The 25,698-nt window shown below is 35.3% G+C and overlaps 1 protein-coding gene across 1 annotated transcript; it reads left to right on the top strand.

Moving 5' to 3' along the window:
• Positions 1–86: 86 nt before the first annotated feature.
• LOC133187366 (uncharacterized) lies at positions 87–25,698 on the top strand. Its single transcript, XM_061322714.1, has 31 exons — positions 87–368; positions 853–1,022; positions 1,116–1,188; positions 1,559–1,626; positions 1,926–2,048; positions 2,394–2,541; positions 3,254–3,381; positions 3,644–3,817; positions 4,908–5,197; positions 5,502–5,679; positions 5,979–6,181; positions 6,404–6,500; positions 6,752–6,878; positions 8,683–8,887; positions 10,287–10,335; positions 11,097–11,249; positions 13,623–13,759; positions 13,971–14,106; positions 14,511–14,665; positions 17,029–17,179; positions 17,459–17,593; positions 18,148–18,327; positions 18,871–18,978; positions 20,115–20,243; positions 20,508–20,711; positions 20,906–21,010; positions 22,173–22,280; positions 22,481–22,578; positions 23,372–23,438; positions 24,041–24,147; positions 24,438–25,698. Exons 1-31 carry the CDS (start codon positions 218–220, stop codon positions 25,003–25,005), a joined length of 4,725 nt encoding a protein of 1,574 aa, XP_061178698.1. The 5' UTR covers positions 87–217; the 3' UTR covers positions 25,006–25,698.

The raw sequence follows: 25,698 nt of genomic DNA, 5'->3' as shown, positions 1-25,698 counted from the left end.
TTTGTTTACGGAATCACGTGTGCGGAGTGTCAGAAAAATGTCTGTTTTATCTGGTTTTAACTAGGCCTAGACTTTTCTGTGTTGTGGACACTACGATTTTGAATTTTCTATTGTTGAAAATGTAGAAAGCATAAAGCAGAGGAATCCCGAATGTTACAGCAAACAGCAAAGTGGTTGAAGCAGGAAAGGAACAGTCCAGATGAGATAAGAAAAGACTATGCCCGTCCCAACAACCTACCCCCTTTTTCAGTTGGTGCGTTTGATGTCCATACGGGATGGCGAAGACACAGGGAAATCAGTAGTGGTCACTAAACACGCCTGGGTAGAGGCCGGAGAGGATAATTTGTTGGCTTTGTATACCACAAATGGTAATTCCAGAAATAGGCTTCAGTAACCTACTTTCATTTTCTTTCATTATACTCATTAGTTGTAATGCATTTTCCTGATATTTTTTTGGTCTAAACGATGTTTCTTTCAAATTAATGAGTTTATGTTGTATTGCACTAGTTCTATTCCTAATCTCAGTTGAGATTCAGCTGGGCTGGATTTTAGCAAGTCAATCTAAATAAATATCCATTTGAGCCTAATCTCTATGGAGATAACTAAAGTAAATGTACCTACTATTCTAGTCTCATTAGAGTATGTTGACAAGCCAACATTATACATATGTATTGGCCGTGCAGGTATATTTGCTACATATACAGCTCAGGAGGCCAGGGTATGGTCAATTCTTATTTGGACCATCCCCCTTTTCTCCATGTTACATTTGTGCATGATACTGAAATACAATAACTTGCCAAGGATGACCCTGCATTGGCGATTTAGTTTCCTGTTCAAATTTCTATTTTTCAGGCTACCTTTTACTTAGGTTATCATCCTCTGGGAAAGTCCCAGCATACCGACAGTTGGTATGGCCTCATGAGAAACCAATCTGTACTATGTGCTTCGACCCCACTGTGTCCTGGTTACTGGTCGTCACAGAAGATGCCACACTCTTCATTATCCCAGCTCGATCAATTCTGGTGAGGACATGGGCCTATCTTTCTTGTGATGCTTTTTAAGAAATGAATTAGTTGTTATCGGACTGTTTATTATACTCTGTATTATATTTATAGGACAAGTCTGCCAGAGTCAATCAAATATGGAGCCTAGATGATGTCACAATTACCAAAGTCAAGAAAACCAAAGGTATTTGTATATTTATATAGTCATTAAATAACAATGCACAATGTTGTTTTCCAAAAGAGAGGATATGCTGCATAGAAAATGCAATTGAATTCAAAGTTTATGGAATTTATTAATAAATGATTTTTAAAGAAAATTAAATGTATCACTTGGTAGAGAAAATATTTGTCAAAAAAATATTTTCTTTTTCAAATGGAGAAATAACTTGTACAAAGTTCAGTCACTGAGTTATAAATTGATTCTATAAGCATGATAAGTCAGGCTAATCATGTAATTTGCATGATGGCAGTCTCAGAATAAGCCATATCACTCAAAGTGAATCATTTATTGTAAATCATTAAATATGAAAGTTTTTTTAATAATTATTTTTCAGGTCTTCCCTCAGTTGTAACATGGTGGCACACTTTGGATGATCAACAAATTGCTATAATTGGAACAAGGGTATATTTTATTGTTTTAGGTCACTTGAGTCACACAGGTGACCTATTGTGTTCCATTGTCATCTGTTCTCATGAGTTGTTCCAGTTTTTCTCTGGAAAAACTGAACCAATTTCATCCAGTTTTGGTGTATAGAGCATCCATGGGTGAACATGGTGAAGGGAAACAAAAATTAATAGTAATTGTTTCAAAATTGTGAAAAAAATAACCTTATTTGCTTTTTGATTAGCTATCACCAGTAGTTAATTATTCATGTGAAGAATGAAAAACTTTGTTATTAGCATTCAGACAAATTTTTGTAGAGCGGCGAAATAGTAGTTGTTGACCTGGTCAAGCGATGTATTGTTAATGAGTTAGAAGTCGATGCCAGCATTGCTAACTTTGATCTCATCCAAGATGATCATCAGATGTCAACCTATCTTCTGGTAATTCTTAGTGATACTATGAAAAGCAAAACCTTTTTGAAAGTACCCCGGTAAATTATAACATTTATTTGTGAAAGGTTAACTATATTTAGTACTGAAGTATAAAATTTTGTTTTAATTTATATACATGTATTTATAATTGTTTTATTAGCAATTTGTGCTTTGAATTGGATTCATTAGTAAGATTAATAAAAATGTTGTATGTAAACTGTAAAATAAGAAGTTTTTTTGCCCTTGTCTAAAGTTTGAAATAATTATGATTGTAATTGTGGTAGATGCCATTGACACAGATATTATTACATTTTTGGTACTACATATACTAATTCTGTGGACCTTTTTTTGTAGATTACTGGAAAAGCAGGAATTCAGTGGAAACTCCTGCTAGAATCCAGGACATCAGATGTGATCAAGTTTGACCTTGAAGTGTCTGACCTTGGATATGACCAGATTGATGGTCGGCATTTACCTATCACTAGTATTACTGCTGTCACAGGTAAGGGAAATAACTCATTTCTAGGGACTGAAACTTTGTAAAACTCTCATACAGAAAACTGTCTACACCCCAAAAAATTATATAGTATTGGAAAGCAAAGGTGTGCAACTGTGTGCATTTGTGGAACCAAGTGTGTGCATTGAAGCATTTCTATGTTCCTAATTCAACATCATAACCTAGGCTAAAGTTGGCATGCTGCTTTATCATGAACCACATTTGTACAAGGATGGGACTGAGAGAAAAAAAATGAGAGATATGCGAGGAATTGAGGTATTGAGGGTAAAATACTTAAAGAATAAATGGTTGAGCCTTTCAAATCACTTAGACATATCCATGGTATTTGAGATATTATTGTTTGAGATGCTGAAGTTCAAGTGTATATACAGTATTACCTAAGTTGGAAACTACTGAGGATCACCAAATTAAGGACTGTATTATCTCGTTCATGCAGACATCATTAAATTGATGTAATGACTGACATCAGCTTTGTCTCAATGTCATTTTACATGTTAATCTAGCTAATGGATACTCGCCACTAGCTTGTATGCGAATTCATCTAACATCTAATTGTAATTAGCTTGTATATGTGTTTTTAATACTTCTTAGAAATAACGACATCCATCCTTAGAAGTTGCGTTTATTAAAAATTACCCCAGGTGAATTTTTGTTAATTGTTTAGCCAGACGCTATTTATTCCTCTCAATTTCCACAGATGAAACCAAACATATCTTTATGCCACTGAGGTTCTATCAATTCCAAAGATCAGTGGCCTTGAGTCCACAGAATGCCAAAGGACGTCACTTCGTAGCTGCCCATGACAACAAATCATCCACATATCAGGTCAGCATTCTTAGGTTTGAAATTTAATTTTCTCCAAGTCTGGGATATGTTTTGATATTTCAAGGTTCAAATAAGGGGATTTACAAGTGTTCAAATGAAAATATGAAAAGAGCTGAATTATTTATTTCACTTTTCCTAGGATTTAAATAAAGTATTGATTTTAAAGTTCTAGCTATTTTAAATGAAATATTGACATCTTGTAATTTTTTTATCTTCAGATGTACATGCATTTGTTATTTGTATATATGTTTTATTAATACAGGTGTTTGACAGCAACATAGAGCACTCACCATTATTTGTGTACAAATTACCATTGGGTGCCTGTAACATCATTCTCAGTGACAAGACAATCTATACAACTACCCGATTGGCTGGTGAAAAAAAGCTGCTGGTGATAGCCAATCAAAAAGCAGAAACTTCAGTAGAGGATCAAAAGGTACAAATTCCATCAACTTTTTAGGTCTTCTGAGTCACTCAAGTGACCTACATGCATTGCTCTCTTTTTTCGTCCATTGTTGTGTGTTGTACATCGTGCATCAGTCGTAAACTTTTGAACATATTCATCTTCTTCTCATGAATGGCTTAACCAATTTCAACTAATTTTGGTATATACATGTATGTATATATCATCTATGGGTCAATAAGAACCGAAATTATGAATCATGGTCCCTGCCCCTTGTAACCTGAGGGGTGGAGCGAAAAACATCAAAATTAATACGAATTTCAAAATTCTTCTTCTTTACTCCTAGACATCAAGCAGTCAAACTTTGACATGATTATAACAAGCAATGAGTCCTTTACTAAATTGTGAACTTCATGGCCCCCGGGATCAGTGGTTCTGGTGTAAGGGTAGGGTTCTATGATAATATTATAGTGAAAATGCATTTTTTCTCTAAAAATCTTGTTTGCTTTTGGATACTAAGTAAACAGATTTAGTACATGTTTATGATGAGCAAGGGTGCATTTTCCAGAATTGTGTAATTCGTGGCCCCTGTGTTAGGGGTTCTGGTGTTAAGGTGGGGCTCTATTGATCATAGAGTGAAAATGCATAAATCCTTTAAAAATCTTCATCTCTGCCCCTGGGTATTTAGCAGACAAATTTATTGCATGGTTATGATGAGCAAGGATACCTCTTCCAAATTTGTGAAATTCATTGCCCCTGGGTCAGGGGTTTTAGTATTAGGACAGGTCTCTATTGATTATATAGTGAAAATGCATTATTTCTTTAAAGTTCTTCTTCTCTGCTGCTGGGTATTTATTCTCATCTATCAATTTATTTTGTTTTCTTTTATATTTCTGTAGATCTTTTACAGTTTTCAGTGTTGTTTTATACATAGGTGACCATTATGGCCCTTGGGCCTTTGTTTTATTTACATTAGAAAACTGATGTGTAAAGAAGGAAAAAAAAAGAAAGTAACTGTATTGAATGTTGCATAACTGTGAAGACAGCTGATAAATTTTCTGGTCAGATTGTGTGATTTACATGTAGGAAGATCTCACAAAGCCTCTTTTATTCTTTATCAAAGGAATTCAACAAGGAGGCTATTCTGCAGCACTTTGATTTACCAGTGGATGAAAAACTGTTAACTGTAGTAAAGAAATCCTTCCCATTCTACTGGCATGACAAGAGAGAGGAAAACCTCAGGCAGCAAATGCTGAACAACAAGGAGACAGGGATGTGGGACCAGGCTGATGATAGAATTCTGGGGACATACGGGGGAGCGTATCGGTCATTTGAGATCCAGATCACTGGTCACACAGTGCTGAATGGTTGTCTGGTCGTTACTGACTCAGCTGTGTATGAATTAAGACCAAGGTTTGTAATTCTGAGGCTAGATGTTATGGTTTCAGATAACTGCATCTTGTTGCTTCTTCTAAAACAAGAAATGAAAAATATTTGTGTACGTAAGTCAATTAAGCAACAAGATATCGGCATATTAGGAAACTTCCTATACAAATATTTTTTTGTATTATACTATTTTTATAAGCACATCTTTGGACAACTTCACAAGTACTTGTTCCTATTATAACATGTATTTTAATATAATTCTGATATAAAATGGAAGCTATCACAATAGAAAAAAGATGAATTTCAGTGTAGTTTTATTTTCTTGATACAGAATTTCTGCAGAACGTCTTTTTCTTGACCTGGCCCTTGGTAAATCAGATGCCAGTGTTACAGATAATCTAGGGATAGCCCTGGGTCTAGATATCAACACTCTGTACGAGTTGTCAGCCGAAAACTGTGTACAGAACCAGAGTTATGAGAGAGCCATTAAACTGTTCAAAATGGCCAAGGTGAGGGGGATAACTCTGTAAATAGGAATTTTGTTCACAATGGGAAACTATTAAAGGATTGAGTTTTTTGTTTAATTTTGATGTAATTCTTATTTAAGTGGTAATTTTTTACTAACAGATTCTAGGTAATAGGGCATATCACTAATTTTACAAGTAACACTAAATACAAAGTCTTGAAATATTACCAAAGTCAGCACAATATTGAAAAAGTATCAAAGGCAAGGACCCCTACCATTTAAAAAAAAAAAACAAATGTAGCAAGGATATATTTGAAAAATCCACTTTTATTTTTGTTATAGTCTTCTTACATGAAGCGGGTATCTAGCTTTGCCAAGCATGGTCGTGTACAGGAAGTGATGTCACACCTACGACAGGCCTTAGGGGATCACTCTTCAGACCTGACCACGGTGGAAAAGAAACAGCTGTCAAACATGGCCATATACTGCTATGTGTACCTCTTAAAACAAGGAACTGGTGAAGAACAAATCAAAAAGACTTTTGTGTAAATATACATTTAATAAAACTTACTGTGGCTATTGATGTAAGAAATATTAATGAATCTTCTCAGTATAAAAAAAATATGTATATAAGCTTGGCAAGTGGAAATGCATTTATCAATTATCCTTGAGATATTGTATGCTTATAGATTTCTCATACATCATGTATTATAATAGTAGATAAAATTGCTTGATGAGATTTAGATCTTTTATTTTTTCTTCTTCAGGGAATTTCTGATCAGCAACTTTTTCTATGATGAACAAATGACCCTTAGTTTATTAGCAGAAAATAATCTGACAGATGTCTTATTAGAGATGTCCAAGGTATTAATTAATACATCTTAATAAAATTACAGGATACAAAATATATTTGCTGCAATAATTATCTACACTAGGAATTTGAGTTGCCATTATTGAATAACCATCATTTCAAGGTTTTGTCTCTAGATATACAGTGAAAAAAATCTTCAGTAAACTGGTAACAACAACATTATTACTGATACAATGTCTATTTTATTCTCTTATAAGTTTAGTAACATAATTGATGGTGGTAATAATAAGTTTGTATGTTTCAGTCGAGAGGTCTAGTAATGGAAGCTTTGAGTCTTCTGGCTGAGAACAAGCACTTTGTGATAGACCCAGACATGATCACAGGGCTTGTGTCCAAAGGATTTACCAACCATCTCATCCAGGCTTCCAAAGGTACAGTTTAAGGGTTTACCGGTCATTTTAATTCAGGATTATAATGGTAGGCCCACAAAGTTCAATAAATCACTTCATAAGGCTCCCAAAGATAGGTTAGAAACATTACACCAGACACCTCATCCAGGCTTCAAAAAGAGAGCAGAAAAGTTGCACCAATTATCTAATCTTAGCCTCTTAAGATAGGTCACAAATATTCACCATTCATTTCATCAAGGTATCTAATGGGAGGCCACAAGAATTCCCCAATTATCTTACTCAGTTTTCTCAAAATAGGTCAGAAAGGGTTCCTCAATTTCCTCATTCATACTTCCAAAGGTAGATTACAATTGATTCACCAATCCCTTCATTTGGTTTTTCAATGTCACAAAAGTCGTCTTCTGATAAAAAGGTGAGAAAAGATTTTTTATCTCCTCATTTAGATTTCCAAAGGTAAGTTAGGAAATGGTTTATGATACTCCCAATCCTGGTTTTTAATAATAAATGGTTCAATCTCATCATCCATGCTTGCATAGATATAAAGTCATCAATAATTCTGCAATCTCATGCAGGCAACATCACAAAGGGTTCCCAAGTCACTTCATTTATCTTAATAAAGTCTGCTTACTTAATGTCTGTAGATACATCCAGCAGCAGTGAGGGATTTATAAGTAATGACCTCAACATAACACATAAGCTTCTGCTTTATTATTCTTAATGCAGCATTTAAAAAATCGATAAAATTCCTGGACCTGCATTCTACAAAGGATGACTGCACTTAACGCCTGTTTTTGGGTCTTTTTCGGTTGCTTCTGTTGCTTTTATATCTAAACTTTATTTCACTTTTGTATGTTTATGAAAGAATCCTGTCAATTTGGAACCAAATTTAAATCTTAAAATGATTTTAGACTGTGATACAATAAAATGATTCAATGTTTTTTGTCCTTACTGCTTTCCAAATATAGTGAATTTACACTTATCTGCCCTTGATTGAACATTAGATATGCATAAGAGGTGGAGCTAACATTGTAAATATGGGTCTAAAATTAGACTTGATAAATAACAATGGCATGTTTGAAAAAAAGAATGTGGTCACTCTTTCCAATCTCCCTCTCCATTCTGTATGGCACAAATACACTTCTGACAAAGGTTTCAAAACGAAGCTAACAATATGAGCACGTCAATGTAATTAAAGCAGATTGTATATCCATGCCAGATGACTTAACGTATTCGAACACAATGTCCTAGTTAGCACAAAACATGCTACCTTACAAGTCACGTGACGGAATTTAGTATTCACAGAGTTACCTGAGGTAGGACATCACGTGGTGAATTATAATATTCAACATGTCGCAATCCTTGTTTACAACACAGAGAGCGAATGTAAGAAGAAGCAGTTTTTTCTCTTTTTAACCATGAGCGCATGTTTGTCTATTAATCTCCTTTTGACACATTATTATTTATGCAAATATACAACTACTGTTAAACGTAGAAAAATAGACAAACATGCGCTGACTATGTATAAAGTCAGTAAATAAGTGGGCGTCCTCATTATCGTACGGAGATTCAAGAAATTGTGATGACCCCTGCCTTTGAAAACAGATTCGAACTTCGTAAATACACACTTTTATTATAAACGTAATTACATAAAGTTGTAGATTGGATGTTGGCCATTCTTGCAATGAAAAGAAAAATGCTTGTTTTGAAAGTTTATTTTGTCGCAGATTTCGCATATCCTTAAGTGCAGTCATCCTTTATCTTTCTTAAAATAAAAATTTAGGATGCATAGAGTTAACTGTATATAGGATGTTTTTCTGTAACACAGGTGTTTTCCTGCAGTTTATGTCCCCCTCCTCACTGGTAGATCTGCTGTGTAGTAAGCCTGACCTGGCCCTCCCTAATTACCACCTGCTTCAGGCCGTCTTACAAGATTTAGACGTTCCTCACCTGGAAACACTGGCTCAGGTGTTTGACCCTTCAAGGAATCCACTTAGGAGCCATCTTTGTAGACATATGGGGTCCAGGCACAGGTAAATAAGATACTGTAGATATACTTTTTAGCTCACCTGAGCTGAAAGCTCAAGTGAGCTTTTCAGATCACCCGTTGTCCATCGTCCGTCCTTCTGTAAACTTTTCACATTTTCAACTTCTTCTCAAGAACCACTGGGCCAATTTTGACCAAACTTGGTACAAAGCATCCTTGGTTAAATGGAGGTTTAAATTCTTAAAATGAAGGGCCAAGCCCCCTTCCAAGGGGAGATAATCAAGAAAAGACAAAAATAGGGTGGGTCTTTAAAAAATCTTCTTCTCAAGAACCACTGGGCCAGAAAAGCTGAAACTTATGTGGAAGCATCCTGGGGTAGTGTAGATTTAAAATTTTGTAAATCATGACCCCCAGGGGTAGGGCAGGGCCACAATAGGGAATCCAAATTTTACATTGAAATATGTAGAAAAAATCTTTAAAAATCTTCTTCTCAAGAACCACTTGGCCAGAAAAGCTGAAACTTATGTGGAAGTATCCTGGAGTAGTGTAGATTCTAAATTGTTCAAATCATGACCCCCAGGGGTAGGGTGGGGCCACAATAGGGAATCCAAATTTCACATTGCAATATGTAGAAAAAATCTTTAAAAATCTTCTCATGAACCATTGGGCTAGAAAAACTGAAAATTATATGAAAGCATCTTAAAGTAGTGTAGATTCTAAATTGTTCAAATCATAAGTTTAACCCCCAGGGGTAGGGCGGGGCCACAAACGGGAATCCAAGTTTTACATTGAAATATGTAGAAAAAATCTTTAAAAATCTCTTTCTCATGAACCACTGGGCCAGAAAAGCTGAAACTTAAGTGGAAGCATCCTGGGGAAGTGCAGATTCTAAATTATTCAAATCATGACCCCTGGGGTAGGGTGGGGCCACAATAGGTTTTACAGGGGGAAATGGATGAAAAACAGCAAGGCCAAAGTTACTCAGGTGAGCATTGTGGCCCATGGTCCTCTTGTTTCGGCACGGTATTAATTTACTATACAGAAATTTGTCCCAGAGCTTTTAAGGTACATTTAAGGCATATAGTGGCAATCTAAGAAATTCGTGTAATTTTCTACCCACAGATTGAACAGAAATTGTGATTCCATGGAATTATGACTCTGTGGAGAAAGTATTTATACAGTACCTCAAGTTAATTCATAAGTCATTTCATATGTTTCTATGTGTGTTAAAGGATTTATTGCCAGTTTTCATGCCCAATCCCTGAATGTATATTTAGTTGAAAAATGAAAAAAATGTGATGATTGTGAGGGTATGAATATGACATACAAATTGTTATACCCTTGTTAAACAATGAAGTACTTTTCAGACATTGCATTTTTAAATGTATCTATAAAGATTTCTATAGATGCTATATATGAGACATTTTCTACCATTCACATTCTAGAACCGCCAGTATTAGTTCTGTGTCCAGTGATGGAGAACCAGGAATCCTGGTAAGTTTTGTTTTTACACAACTGAATTGTAAAAGAAATAGTTCAAGTAGTATTTGAATAGGATGTTGTTATGTGATTTGAAGGGTGTATTTTTAAGGATGTCAGTGCACATGTGTGATGAGAAATGAAGATGTTGATGTCATTTGTGTGATTTGTACATGTAGTATTTTCTACAAAATTTATAGGATGCTTTTATGTTCTGTTGAATGTTGATATGTTTTAAGGATGTTGAGATGTTGATATTCTCTATAAGATGTTGATATACTTTGTAGAATGTTGATATACTTTGAAGAATGTTGATATATTATTTTGTAGAATGTTGATATATTTTGTAGGATGTTGATATGTTTTGTAGGATGTTGATATGTTATATAGGATGTTGATATGTTTTTTAGGATGTTGATATGTTCTATAAGATGCTGATATGCTCTGTAGGATGTTGATAGCCTTTTAGGATGTTGATATGTATTTAGGATGTTGATATGTTCTGTAGGATGTAAATATGTTTTGTAGGATGTTTTTAATGCTTTGTAGGATTTTGATATATTATATAGGATTTTGATATGTTTTGTAGCGTGTTGATATGTTTTGTAGCATGTTGATATATTTTGTAGGATGTTGATATGTTTTATAAGATGTTGATATGTTTTATAAGATGTTGATATGTTTTGTAGGATGTTGATATGTTTTGTAGGATGTTGAGATGTTGGTATGTTTTGTAGCATGTTGAGATGTATATAGGATGTTGATATGTTTTGTAGGATGGAGGATTGACTGATATGAGTAGACTGGTGGAGGTCTTTATTCGCATTATAATCCATCTTAACAGGAGGAGGGAGGAAAATGGCTACATTCCCTCAGTGCAGGAGTTGATGTCCATCAGCACAACAGAAGCCAAACAACGATCTCAGAGTGTATGTATCAATGTTCATTACAATAGGACTAGAACTGTATTTATGCATTCTATTCCATTCTGGCTTCATATTCTTTATTTTCACATGTGTAACTGAAACATGACAACAGTGACAGTATATGTAACTTATGCATTTTAGTACATAATGGGTAACAGCTGCTCTTTTTTTATGCCACCCCCCCCCCCAATCGAAGATTCGGGGGCATATAGTTTTTGCCCTGTCTGTCCGTCTGTCTGTCTAGCTGTCTGTTTGTCCATAAAAACTTTAACCTTGCCCATAACTTTTGATTGGTTGGAGCAATGACTTTCATATTTCAGATGTGTATTCCTTGTGACAATCATATTTGACCTCTTGACCTTGGAGTTTGACCCACTTTTGCAAAATTTTATTTTTACTTTAACCTTGGCCATAACTTTTGAACACTTGGAGCTTAGACTTTCAAACTTCACAAGTGTATTCCTTGAGAAAAGGTCTTCCTTTGGATACCAACATCTTTGACCCTTTGACCTTGACCTTGGAGTTTTACTTTCTGTTGAAAAAACTTTAACCTTGGCCATAACCTTTGAACAGTTTGAGCTAGGTCTTTCATACTTCGCATGTATACTCCTTGTGACAAGACCTTTCTTTGCATACAAGTGTACCAACAAATTTGACCTTTTGACCTTGACCTTGGAGTTTGACCTACTTTACTTTTGAAAAATTTTAACCTTGGCCATAACTTTTGAACAGTTAGTGCTAGGGTTGACTTCACTTATGCATTCCCTGTGAGAAGACCTTCCTTTAAATACCAACAACTTTGACCTTTTGACCTTGACCTTGGAGTTTGACCTACTTTTGAAAAGCTTGGCCTTAATTTTTGAACAGTTGGTGTTAGGGCTTTCATACTTCACATGTATATTCCTTGTGACAAGACCTTCCTTTGGATAACAACAATTTTGGCATTGACCTTAACCTTGGAGTTTGACCTATTTTTAAAAATTTTTAACATTGGCCATAACATTTGAACGTTTGGTTCTAGCGCTTTTACATTTCACAATCATGTGTATCTCTTGTGACAAGAACTTCGCTTGGGCACCATTTGACCTTGACCTTGCCATTTTACTTACTTTGAAAAAACTTTAACCTTCGCCATAACTTCTCAACGGTTTGTACAAGGGCTTTCATATTTCACAAGTATATTCCTCGAGACAAGACCTTTCTTTGGGTACTAACATTTTTGTATTTCTTGACCTGGAGTTTGACTTGCATTTAAGAAACTTTAACCCTCGCAATAAGCTGCCATACGGGGGCATCAGTGTTTCACAAACACATCTTGTTTTTTTTTTGTAATATGACCATTCAAAGGTGGCAATCAAATTTCTAATTTTGCTAACTGTTATTTCATTTGTTATTTTTCCTCACTGAGAGATTATATCTGTTTAGGTAGGCTTTGTAATTTCTTCTTTTAGCCTGCTTCCAGTAAACCCCTGAAAGGACTTAAGGCTTCCTCCTTCTCTGACCATCTGTCTATCCCTCTGTCTATCAGTCTGTCCCACTTGGTTTTCCTCTTTTTTTTCTAAAGACACATAGATATTGAGCTGATTTTTGGTATTTAAGAGTATCTTGAAGAGTTACAGATCTACATATGTAGTTTGCATTTTGTTCCACTTCTATGATTTTTCAAAGAATTATGGCCTTTTCATCTTTTAAGGGGAACCAGATTACCAGTACACTTTTTACCTGAAGAGGATTAGTATAGCTTATGCAATAATTAATCCCCCTGCTCTGAAGGAGAGGGGGTATACCGTTTTACCCTTGTGTTTCTGTGTGTGTGTCTGACTGTTTTTTTTTCTCAGCAGCTACTCATTGCAGATGCTTGAAATTTTAGCACACTCTTTTTTTAGGCATTTCTTAAGGTCTAATTCATTTTTGTATGGATCTGATGTCAACTTCCTGTTTACCGTGCGTCTGTCCATACCATACATAAGAAATTTTGGTCGCAGTTTTCTCAGCAACTTCTCATTGCAGATGCTTGAAAGTTTAGCACACTCTTTGTTTAGGCATGCCATATGGTGGGACCCATTTTTGTATGGATCCAATGTCAACTTCCTGTTTATCTGTGCATTTGTCTGTACCATACATAACTAGTTTTGGTCGCATTTTTCTCAGCAATTGCTTGAAAATTTAGCACATGTTTAGGCATGCCATATGGTGGGATTCATTTTTTGTACAAATCTGATGGCAACTGCTTGTTTATCTCTGTGTCTGTTCATAACTGAACCTGTGTATTCACATTAGAGCAGGGGTATTATTAGTGAGCATTGGCTCACAGACTTCTTGTTTCAGAATGCTTGTTACTAAAGGTAAATAATAGATATGTTTCTGAATTTACAGCAAGCTCATACAAGTCAACCAGTGCCAAGAAGAAAGCGCCTGTCATATCAACCTCGTCCTATAGGGGCAGGGCCTCAGCATGTTGCAGTGGTCAGAAACGGAGAGCTTTACACCTGGGGTAAAACTTCACAGGGGAGGTAAGCAGTGGAGGGTAATTGAATTAAACTGAAAGTTTGACTTGTTTTCAGATGACTAGAAATTTATGAAATTATTTAAATCTTAAACTTGAAAACATTCCTTCAGTTTTGTCTAAGATTACTGCTAAAACAAGTGCTCTCTGGGGGTTTTTAACTGCATAATTTAAAAAGGAATTGCTTGAATTTATTGCTGTAATGGATTTTTGTATAGGTTAGGACATGGAGACTTGGCTCTAGAGAACACGGTATCCCCTCCCTGTAGAGTAGAGACTCTTCACATGCTTCATATAAAAGTATTATCTGTCTCTTGTGGAGGAGAACACACAATCGCTCTAACCCAACAAGGGGTCAGTTTTAATTATTTACAATAATGTCAGGTTCTATTGTCATGTTAAAGACTTCATATTGGTATATTTTATGAAAATAGATAATGATAAATGGAGAAAAATAAATCAACCTAAAGTTTGCTGAAAAAGATAAAGTACATTGCACATTTACATTGCAAAATATTCTAACAATGAAATTGCACTATTGTACATGAAATTAAAAACAATCATTACATGTTAATTACAAGAAATCATAAAAATGCTTTAATTACTATATAATAGTTTAATTAATGGATTAATAATTGGTGTGCCAGGTACAATTTTTGTGATAGTAATACTAAACAGGCATTGTTCTACTTGTAAATAAAATTGTATATGTATTTTATAGCTAGATGTGTCACTATGAGAAAAACCTTTGATTATAGGTTTATGGGTGGGGCTCCTCCAAGTATGGTCAGGTGGGGACAGGAACTACCCACATCTATAGCCGTCCAATGTTGATTGAAGCCTTATCAGGGGTCAGCTGTGTTGATGTAGTGTGTGGACAGTATCACAACCTAGCCCTCACAGTGGAGGGGGAGTAAGTAATAAAGATATCACAACCTGCCCTTACAGTGGAGGGGGAGTAAGTAATAAAGATATCACACCCTAGCTGTCACAGTGGAAGGGGAGTAAGTAATAAAGATATCACAACCTAGCCCTCACAGTGGAAGGGGAGTAAGTAATAAAGATATCACAACCTAGCCCTCACAGTGGAGGGGGAGTAAGTAATAAAGATATCACAACCTAGCCCTCACAGTGGAGGGGGAGTAAGTAATAAAGATATCAAACCTAGCCCTCACAGTGGAGGGGGAGTAAGTAATAAAGATATCACACCCTAGCTGTCACAGTGGAGGGGGAGTAAGTGTTAAAGATATGACTACCTAGCCCTCACAGTGGAGGGGGAGTAAGTAATAAAGATATCACATCCTAGCCCTCATTGTGAAAGGGGAGTAAGTAATAAAGATATCACATCTAGCTGTCACAGTGGAGGGGGAGTAAGTGTTAAAGATATGACTACCTAGCCCTCACAGTGGAGGGGGAGTAAGTAATAAAGATATCACATCCTAGCCCTCATAGTGAAAGGGGAGTAAGTAATAAAGATATCACACCCTAGCTGCCACAGTTGAAGGGGAGAAAGTAATAAAGATATCGCAACCTAGCTGTCACAGTGGAAGGGGAGTAAGTAATAAAGATATCACACCCTAGCTGTCACAGTGGAGGGGGAGTAAGTAATAAAGATATCAAACCTAGCCCTCACAGTGGAGAGGGAGTAAGTAATAAAGATATCACACCCTAGCTGTCACAGTGGAGGGGGAGTAAGTGTTAAAGATATGACTACCTAGCCCTCACAGTGGAGGGGGAGTAAGTAATAAAGATATCACATCCTAACCCTCATTGTGAAAGGGGAGTAGGTAATAAAGATATCACACCCTAGCTGTCACAGTGGAGGGGGAGTAAGTAATGAAAATATCACAACCTAGCCCTCACAGTGGAGGGGGAGTAAGTAATAAAGATATCACATCCTAGCTGTCACAGTTGAAGGGGAGTAAGTAATAAAGATATCACAACCTAGCTGTCACAGTGGAAGGGGAGTAAGTAATAAAGATATCACACCCTAGCCCTCACAGTGGAGGGGGAGTAAGTAATGAAAATATCACAACCTAGCCCTCACAGTGGAGGGGGAGTAGGTAATAAAGATACCACTACCTAGCCCTCACAGTGGAGGGGGGTAAGTAATAAAGATATCACGACCTAGCCCTTACAGTAAAGGGGGAGTAAGTAATAAAGATATCACTACCTAGCCCTCACAATGGAGAGGGGGGGGGGGGTAAGTAATTAAGATATCACTACCTAGCCCTCACAATGGAGGGGGTGTAAGAAATAAAGATATCACAACCTAGCCCTCACTGTGGAGGGGGGGTAAGTAATAAAGATATCACTACCTAGCTGTCACAGTGGAGGGGGAGTAAGAAATGAAAATATCACAACCTAGCCCTCACAGTGGAGGGGGAGTAGGTAATAAAGATATCACTACCTAACCCTCACAGTGGAGGGGGAGTAAGTGATAAAGATATCACACCCTAGCTGTCACAGTGGAAGGGGAGTAAGTAATAAAGATATCACAACCTAGCCCTCACAGTGGAAGGGGAGTAAGTAATAAAGATATCACACCCTAGCTGTCACAGTGGAGGGGGAGTAAGTAATAAAGATATCACACCCTAGCTGTTACAGTGGAGGGGGAGTAAGTGTTAAAGATATGACTACCTAGCCCTCACAGTGGAGGGGGAGTAAGTAATAAAGATATCACATCCTAGCCCTCATTGTGAAAGGGGAGTAAGTAATAAAGATATCACACCCTAGCTGTCACAGTGGAAGGGGAGTAAGTAATAAAGATATCACAACCTAGCTGTCACAATGGAAGGGGAGTACGTAATAAAGATATCACAACCTAGCCCTCACAGTGGAGGGGGAGTAAGTAATAAAGATATCAAACCTAGCCCTCACAGTGGAGGGGGAGTAAGTAATAAAGATATCACGACCTAGCCCTCTCAGTGGAAGGGGAGTAAGTAATAAAGATATCACAACCAAGCCCTCACAGCAGATGGGGAATAAGTGATAAGAATATTATGACCTAGATGACAAACTTATGTAATTCACAAAGCCTAATGAATGCTGTACAAGGGGAGACATATCATGGGAGACAAGGAGAAAGTCTAAATTTTTCAAATCCACAACAGAGAATGAGCCTCGGAGCTAATAATCTAAATAAGAGCCACATATTATATTCAGCACATAGTTCTTTTGATAACAAGAAAGAGAGAGAGAGAAAGGAGGGAGGAAGGTTAGTTATTTATTTACCTTTCAGTATTCTGTTGTTTTATTAAGATGTTTATTTTGTAGTGTGTACAGCTGGGGTTGGGGTGTGCACGGTCAGTTAGGCCATGGCAGCATTGAGGATGAACTGACTCCCACCAAGGTCACGGCCTTGACCCCGTTACATGTGTCCCACATACAGGCCGGGCATTGTCATTCTCTGGCACTTACTGAGGGGGTAAGGAGAAGAATTCTTTTACAGTTTCATATATAACTGTCAATTTATTGAGTCTGAAGTCTACACAAGTGGAATTGAAGTAAGCTTTGTATTGTGTGTATAAATTAATTGTAATTTGTCAAAGGACAGACATGAAACACACTGAAATATTTTTATACATGTATTAATTTCATTGATTATAAATATTATGCTGTTGTATATTTTGCTTTTTCAGCTGAGATTTGGTAAGATATTAGGTGATATTATTTGAAGTGTAGTGATGTATTTTTTTTTTTACAGGGGACGGTTTATGCATTTGGATGTGGTTTCTTTGGCCAGCTTGGTCTAGGACACAATAGGAAAGCCACAGTTCCAGTGAAGATTAATACACTGCATGAAAAAATAGCCATTGTGGGGACAAGATATTTCCATAATGTAAGCTTACTAAGTATATACTGGTAGTTAAAAGTCTAGAATATTTATGCATTACCAAATTTCGTAACAAAATGTAGATTGATACATGTTTTGTCTGTTTAGTTATTTTAATGTCTTCTCAGAAATCTCAAGGCAAATTTCAACTAATTTGTCACATAACACCTATAGAAATTGTCAAATTGATTGAAAAGATTCTTATGTAGCATAGTTTAAATAATGCCCATGCTCACACTCTTAAAATCAGTCTACATGAAAAAAGATAAGACTATAAAACTATAAAACTTGGTATTTTACACTACATTTAAAATGCTTTGATTTAAAATAAAGAATTATTCTAAGATCATTACTTGGAATAAAAAAAATTTATTCATGAAAGTGTGCAACTTTAAGTTTCCAATACACCTTTAAGCTGTTTATACATGTATTTATCAAAAACTTCATGCATACGTAGAATTAGTAACTAAATTTTTGTGACTGTGGATCATGCACATATAGCCCATGTGTTAACAAAATATCTGATTAACTATATGCCATATTGATGATATTGATTACAGGTTGCAGTATCCTTAAGTAACAAAGTATACACGTGGGGATGTCACCCCTATAACCTGAGGTTTGTAGCTCACGCAGCCAGGAAGGCCCGTCAAGCCGGAAAATTCATGGGTGACCCTGTGGATCAATTCCTTCTACCAGAAGTGGTGGATACAAGTTATGTCCATGGCAGAATCACAAAGGTCAGAATGTGCAGTCCTTACAGTGAAAATTTCAAGGAAATTTAATAAATGAGGACACAGTTAATTATCACTGGTATATGTTTGTCTTAACTTTAGTACATGTATATCATTGCATATTTGAAACAAATAGATAATTATTCTAAATGACATTAGAAAATTTTAAGTTATTCTTGAATGATGAAAAATATAGTTCACCTTACATATCTGATACTGTGAAATCGCTAATTTTCATAGGAGTTTAATTTTTGTATTTTTGTGGTATGTAGAGATGCACAAATTCATGTCCTCCACAAAATGTAAAAGTCAAACATAAAACAGCTTAACACTTGTTCATCTACGAAATCAAATTCCATGATTTATTTCCCCTCAATCCACATAAATTTGACCTAGTGAAAATGAGTGATTGAATGAATTATTGATAGTGGAAAACAGGATATTGTATATCTACATTTGAAACACATAAACATACTCAATCTACTTGTGTTTTACATAGTACATAAAGTTGTCTGGTTACACCTGTAATGTTCAATCACTACCTGACAGGTGGCTGTGGGAAGCTCCCACAGTTTACTGATGACGTTGGACGGAGATGTGTACAGCTGGGGACGTAATGCAGAGGGGCAGATTGGCAACAACACTAAACATGAAATGGTAAGGAATAAATGGTAACAGCACCAAGCATGAAATGGTAAAGAATAATGGTAACACTAAACATGAAAAGGTAAGGAATAACAAAACCAAGCATAAAACGGTAAGGTCAATACACAGAAACAACACCAAACATGAAATGGTAAGGAATAAATGGTAACACTAAACTTGAAAAGGTAAGAAATGCAGTTACAACACCAACCATGAAATGGTAAGGAAAACATGATAACAAAAGTAAATATAAAGTGGTAAGGAATAAATGGTCACAACACTAAACATGAAATGATAAGTAATAAGCGGTAATAATACTAAATGTACACTCATACATAATATAAAGTTTGAGTTATGTAGCGAGTTGTAAGAGGTATAAAAATGTAAATAAAAGGAATATTTCTAATCTTTCATTGTGTGTAAAGATGAGAAACAACCAGGATTGAAGCATATCACTTACATAAGCTGAAGTTGACTGATAGAGATTCAAGGTCAGAAGTCAAGATTATTGTGAAGACTTGTGATGCATGAAACTTTCCACCTCACAGAGTTTTTATTTTTACTTTAAAACATAAATATAACGTGATGGTCAAGATACTTTATGACTATTAAGAAGACGTACATCAATTCTGGTGTCACACAGTAAAGGTCAAGATAATGGGTCAAGATTTTTAAGATGGCTGCCACTTATGTAGGTGAAGGAATGACCGGCCCCAAGGCCATAAAACTTGGTTGAAATCACTTTTGATTTCTGTCTCTTTGCCTATATATGTTCCTTTGGTAAAAGTGAAACTGAGATCAAAAGTGAGCCTGTGTCAGTTTTATGGCCCCAGAAGCAGCTGGTCTATTTAGAACCTTAAACTACTGGTGCATAATTTCATGAAAACACATACATTCCTTCAGTCAAAGTTCAAGGTTAAAATTATTCATTTTCTCATAAGTACCTATCTATGGCATAAAATCTTGATTTACATGTATATCTAACATACAGACTTCTTACTTACTGCCAGTTAAAGAGATCTTACAGATTTCTGACAAAGTCAAAAGGTCAAGTTTTTTAATATAAGTACAATGTAAGATTGTACATGTATTTGATTGTCACCTTTTTTATATTACTTTAAATATTGTAATCAAGAATTCTTTTTCAGAAACATCCAAACATTATAACACAGATCAATGATCGTCAGATGGCCCATTTAGCATCAGGAGGAGAATTTAATGTTACCATGGATACAGAGGGATTGGTTTGGGTCTGGGGCAAGAATGACTTTGGACAGGTACACAGTTTATGATTAGGCACCTGTTAACTCCATAGAGTGTTACCAGATATAGAAATGTAAATGCCACGCATAAATCATATATGAATGCATAAAAATTATAAAATAAACTTAAGATATTAATACCATAGCTCAAAATAATTCTTCGGTGGTCATATTTTACTGGTCAAATGATAAATTTCTGTCACCTTATTGACCAGTTAACAAGCACTATGCATTTTTTCACTAATTATTGTAGAATGAAAGATGTCATGTTTTTCACAGCTTGGTCTGGATAGAATAGATAGTCCAACAGCTGCCAAGCACAGCAGAGTGCACACCCATCACAGACACAGGGAAACAGTGACCACGGTGACAGAGATACTGGTCCCCAGTGTTTGTGCTGGTATCCCACCTCCTAGACCTGTCAACAGGTTAAGGCACAATATGTCACAGTCAGACTCGTATGACAGCAGTGAAGAACATTGGGTAATTACTGCAGACAGTGAATGTTGTTGATTGATTAAACCAAGTTTTTCAAATGTAGGATTTTTGTTTGCATTTGTTAGGAAGGCATATTAAAATTTTCCATTTCTTATATGGATGTGGTTCTTCTTTTAATTTATCAAATTGATATCAATTTTCACACAAGAATGATGCAAATTTTTTCCTTTTTGAAACAGATGGGGTTAGAGAGAGTTGACCACAGACACCTGGATAAATTATCTGATCTTCAGATGCTTACTGAGGCCAGGTACAATAGACTGGTCATTCTGGAAGTCTTAGAGGTCAGTGTCTGATGCTGTTTTTTTATTGTTAACACTAATTAGTGTATATCACATTTATTTTGGGTAGGATAATGTATTGCTCTGTTTGCACAAAATAATTTTTGCATGTTTTTCATAAGTTAGTGCCTTGTATTATTCCTAAATGCTATATTCTTGCATTTAGACAATTCATATATATATTGTAAATTAAGTTCTTGTAGAGAAAATTGATTGATTGATTTACAATATGCAACAAATTGATAACTATGGATGTACTGACAACAGTATCTCATACCTGAGATTTAATTTACCAAAGAATTTTATTTTCTAGCACCAGCTGTTTCATTTCTGTCACTGTGTGATACATTTCTATGTGATTTTCTAGCACCTGTCTTAATTCTGTCACTGTGTGATACATTTCTATGTGATTTTCTAGCACCTGTCTTAATTCTGTCACTGTGTGATACATTTCTATGTGATTAAGTATTTTATTTTGTAGCACCTGTCTTAATTCTGTCACTGTGTGATACATTTCTATGTGATTAAGTATTTTATATTGTAGCAGCTGTTTGATTTCTGTCACTGTGTGATACATTTCTATGTGATTAAGTATTTTATTTTCAAGCATCTGTCTGATTTCTGTCACTGTGTGATACATTTCTATGTGATTAAGTATTTTATTTTGTAGCACCTGTCTGATTTCTGTCACTGTGTTATACATTTCTATGTGATTAAGGACCCTCTATACACCAATGAAAAATGTTTTTTGGACTTTGAGAAATTATATTGCGTAAAGGAGGTTATTTTGAAATTAATTAATCCACTTTTAATATAGGGAGCATGCCTTTTTTTATTCAGCAAAAATCTTCAAAGACAATGAAGTAATAATGAAGAAAAATTGCCTTTGCTTACTCAAATGGATAAAATACATTTAAGTAAAGTTTTCAGATGCTCTATTTTGGTCTAATAAAATGTTTAGAATACTTGGATTTATTTCAAATTATGTAATACAGTTCAGATTACAATTTATTCTATCCATATGTCAAATAGTGGGTCAGTCTAATTACACAAAAGTACCCTGAAAATAGGGTGCAGTGTAGAGAGGGTTCTTAAGTATTTTATTTTGTAGCAGCTGTCTGATTTCTGTCGCTGTGTAATACATTTCTATGTGATTATTTTGTAGCACCTGTCTGATTTCTGTCACTGTGTTCAGTTGCTAAGGAAGTGTGTAGACATGAAGGACTGGCTCAGTGCTGTGTACATCTGTATACACCAACAAAACTACCCGCAGGTATTTTATAGTTGCTTGTTGCAAAATGAAATTTACGAGATTTTCCAATAGTTACTAAGTTTATTTTTTTATGGTCATATAGCATATTCATTTCTTGTACTTGTTTTGTTTGAAAATTTATTTTATACCAATCCAAAATTCATTAAGTATCAAGGCAAAATTGGTTAAGAGGAAAAAATGGGTTTTTTTTTATATTGTAGGCATTGACCTTTCACCTCTCTGCTCTTAAAAAATACAAGCATCATTTTGAGAAGAAGTTCAAGGCCATTGTGGCAGCAGTCATAAACCTGTACATCCAGTAGGTATCGTTACTATGGCATAGTGGGGATATTTACATCCAGGGTGAAGGGCATTATGTCTTTTCTGTATATCTTTACTGTGGCTTAGTGGGAATATCTGTATCCAGGATCAATGGCATTACATGTATGTCTTTACTATATATCTGTCCCTTTGTCTGTTTACAACTTTAATATTACTCAGTAACTCTTGAAGTGAACAATTGGAAGGGTTCAAAGGTCAGAAGGTACCTTATGACCTTATATCCAGGTCATGTTGAACAAGGTCATGAGGATTGGTTTTGTAAATTTCATGTTCAATTATATTTGAGACACATCTGTTAATTATAGCTTGTAAAATCTACAGATGTGTACTTGTTTTGGTGGGATTTTAATCCTTAGATGCTATTTATTGGCTAATTAACTGCACCACAGAGATGTCATTACACTTAGATGTGATGACTATAAAAAAGACAAACACTAATTCCTGATAAGATAAATTAGTGGATTACCAACAGTTGTGCTGAATTCTGAAATAAGTACACATACAGTAATTTGTCTCTCAATGGTTTGTTGATATACATGTATCTTTGTTTAGCTTTCAGTGAACTTTTACCAAATGAAAAAGACCAATACCTAAATAAATGATTCAGAAGTGCTAGGTTTTGTTTTAAACTTGCAATAATACATGTAAATGAAGTGTTAGTGTATGTAAAAGAATATTTATATCCTGCTCATTCTCTTTTTCCTTTGTGAATATAAGTATTTCAGAGATCTATTAGTCTTGAATGATTCACATATCAATTGCATTATTAGGCTATGTGTAAAACAGGATTTATCAGCAGGCCAAAAGGAAGAAAACTACAGGATTCTCATCATGGAGGTAAACACCAACCAGCTAAAAAATCAATTTACAGATCATGCAAACACTGATCAGCTGTAAAAATCAATTTACAGATCAAACACCAATCAGCTGTAAAAATCAATATACAGATCAAACACCAATGAGCTGTAAAAATCAATTTACAGATCAAACACCAATTATTGATCTGTAAAAATTAATATACAGATCAAACACCAATCAGGTATAAAAATCAATATACAGATCAAACACCAATCATCGAGTGCTGAGTACAGAACTACCTTTATAAATTCAATGCACACAGGCACTTGAGGTCATATTTTTTTTTCTTATAATTATGACCAATAAAGAGCCCCCACACCTAATAAATCTGAGTCTACACTTCAGTGCAACAAGGGGCACTTCAGGTGTGCCATTGTAATTGATAGAAAAATTCCCTTGTGATTTATTACCTAGGGGTAAGATTTGTAAACTTTGAGGAGAGGATTATTTTCTCTTCCTTTAAGAACATATCTGACAAGTGCCTGTGTAAACAGACTCTTCAATTTAGTGTTTTAGTGTCTTTTAACATTGTAATTTAATTTTTTTTTTTTTTATCAAAGCGTAACTTTTTCCCTTGTCAGATCCTACATTTCTGGGAGGTGGAGCAACTAATGACCAGTGACCTGGAGAAGTTAATGACCCCTTACCTAGATCATCTGTCTTGTATCCTATCAGTCATCATATTCTGGTCAGTAACAAGATCAGAGAACCTTAATTACAGAAATGTACATGTATCCGGTATACATTTTTTTTTAATTTAAAGAATACAGAGTAAATTACTTTTTAAGATTTTTTTTCTTGTGACATTTGAATTTTCTTTTATTTCATGTGTTAATTGATGAATAATAAAACATTTCAAATTTTTACTTGCTTATTTTGAAAATGACCTCAAATCCATGTGGAATAGATAAATAGAAATTTACTTAAAATTTTTGGATTGTGTGAAAAAGTAAAAACAGTTTTCTCGAAACATTTCAGGCTGCAGAGTGATAAGGAAAGTCATGTTGCTGAGGCCAAGCTTCAATTCTCAACTAAATTCTCTCTGACAGTTTTACAAAATGTAGTACAAAAAATACAGTCACTAGACTTTGAAAAGAAGCATCCAATTTGTTACCATGCCTACCAGTCTGTTGCCATGGATACCAGAGAAGGACAAGGTCTTGACCTTCAGCCTAGTGAAAAAATGATACCATATCAACAGCTTTGGCAGGACGTGGTACAGAATCTGCAGAAGGGGGCAGAGTCGCGTCAATTCATCTCAATGACACGCAGCGAGATTGATCATCTGGATGAAAAACTCCATGGCAACCAGTCTAGTGACACAAGCCAAGACAATAACAGTGTTCTGTTCACCTGTGGGCATTACTATACAAAACAGAATTTCTTAGAGGAGGTGTTGGTCAAGTTTCAGCGAGAATTGTCACATGGCCCCGCTAGTTTACCCACCAGTGCCCAAGTCCTGGTGAAGTATTACAAGAGTAATGACCTTCTTCCTCTAGCCTGTCCTAAATGTGTTCTCAACTCCCTGCATTCTAGTGGGAATTAAAGGCAAAAATTCTCAACATTTTCAATAAAACTGTGATACACTGTATACAGGGAAATTTTCACCCCCACTTTATTTTTAGCCTCTTTTGCCTACTTACAGATGGGCAAATCTGAAACGGGGCGAATAAACAAAAACAAAGTATAATTTCTTAAACAAATTGTGATTGGGCGAATTTAAAATGGGGCAAAATTATTTGCAAGTGTGAAAAGGCAAAAATAACATAGGACAAAAATAACCCTGTATACAGTACTTCTGTAGAAAATGTAGCAATGATCCACTGCCATATCATCAAAATACATTTGACATTTTCTCAGAATATCAATTTGTGCAATAAAAGGGATATGTTGAAATTAGTTGGCAGTTCAAAGCTTTCATACATTTGTGTACATCTGAAATTTGACTTTTGGGACACTTGAATATGTCTTAGGATTTATGCTGGTCTCATCTATTTGAAAGTCAGTTCTGAGTGTAATCGCAATTAATGTTCTTGAAGGCACTCAACATTAAAAACTGTGCCATGTATGAGCCAAAAGTATGACTCTATATAATATTATTGTATGTAGAAACTATTTCAAAAATGTTACTGTCATTATGTGATTTTTATTCATTAGATGAAATAATGATACAGGTATTCCATATATATTAGGTAATAACTGAATTGTATACTTATAATTGGCAGTTTGTTCAAATTAA

Source organism: Saccostrea echinata, unplaced genomic scaffold, assembly GCF_033153115.1.
Source record: "Saccostrea echinata isolate AGI-Se365-2 ecotype Australia unplaced genomic scaffold, CSIRO_AGI_Sech_v1 ptg000015l, whole genome shotgun sequence".
In the NCBI taxonomy this organism is placed as follows: domain Eukaryota; kingdom Metazoa; phylum Mollusca; class Bivalvia; order Ostreida; family Ostreidae; genus Saccostrea; species Saccostrea echinata.
The sequence above is the reverse complement of the archived record's forward strand: the minus strand, read 5'-3'. Positions and strand labels throughout refer to the sequence as shown.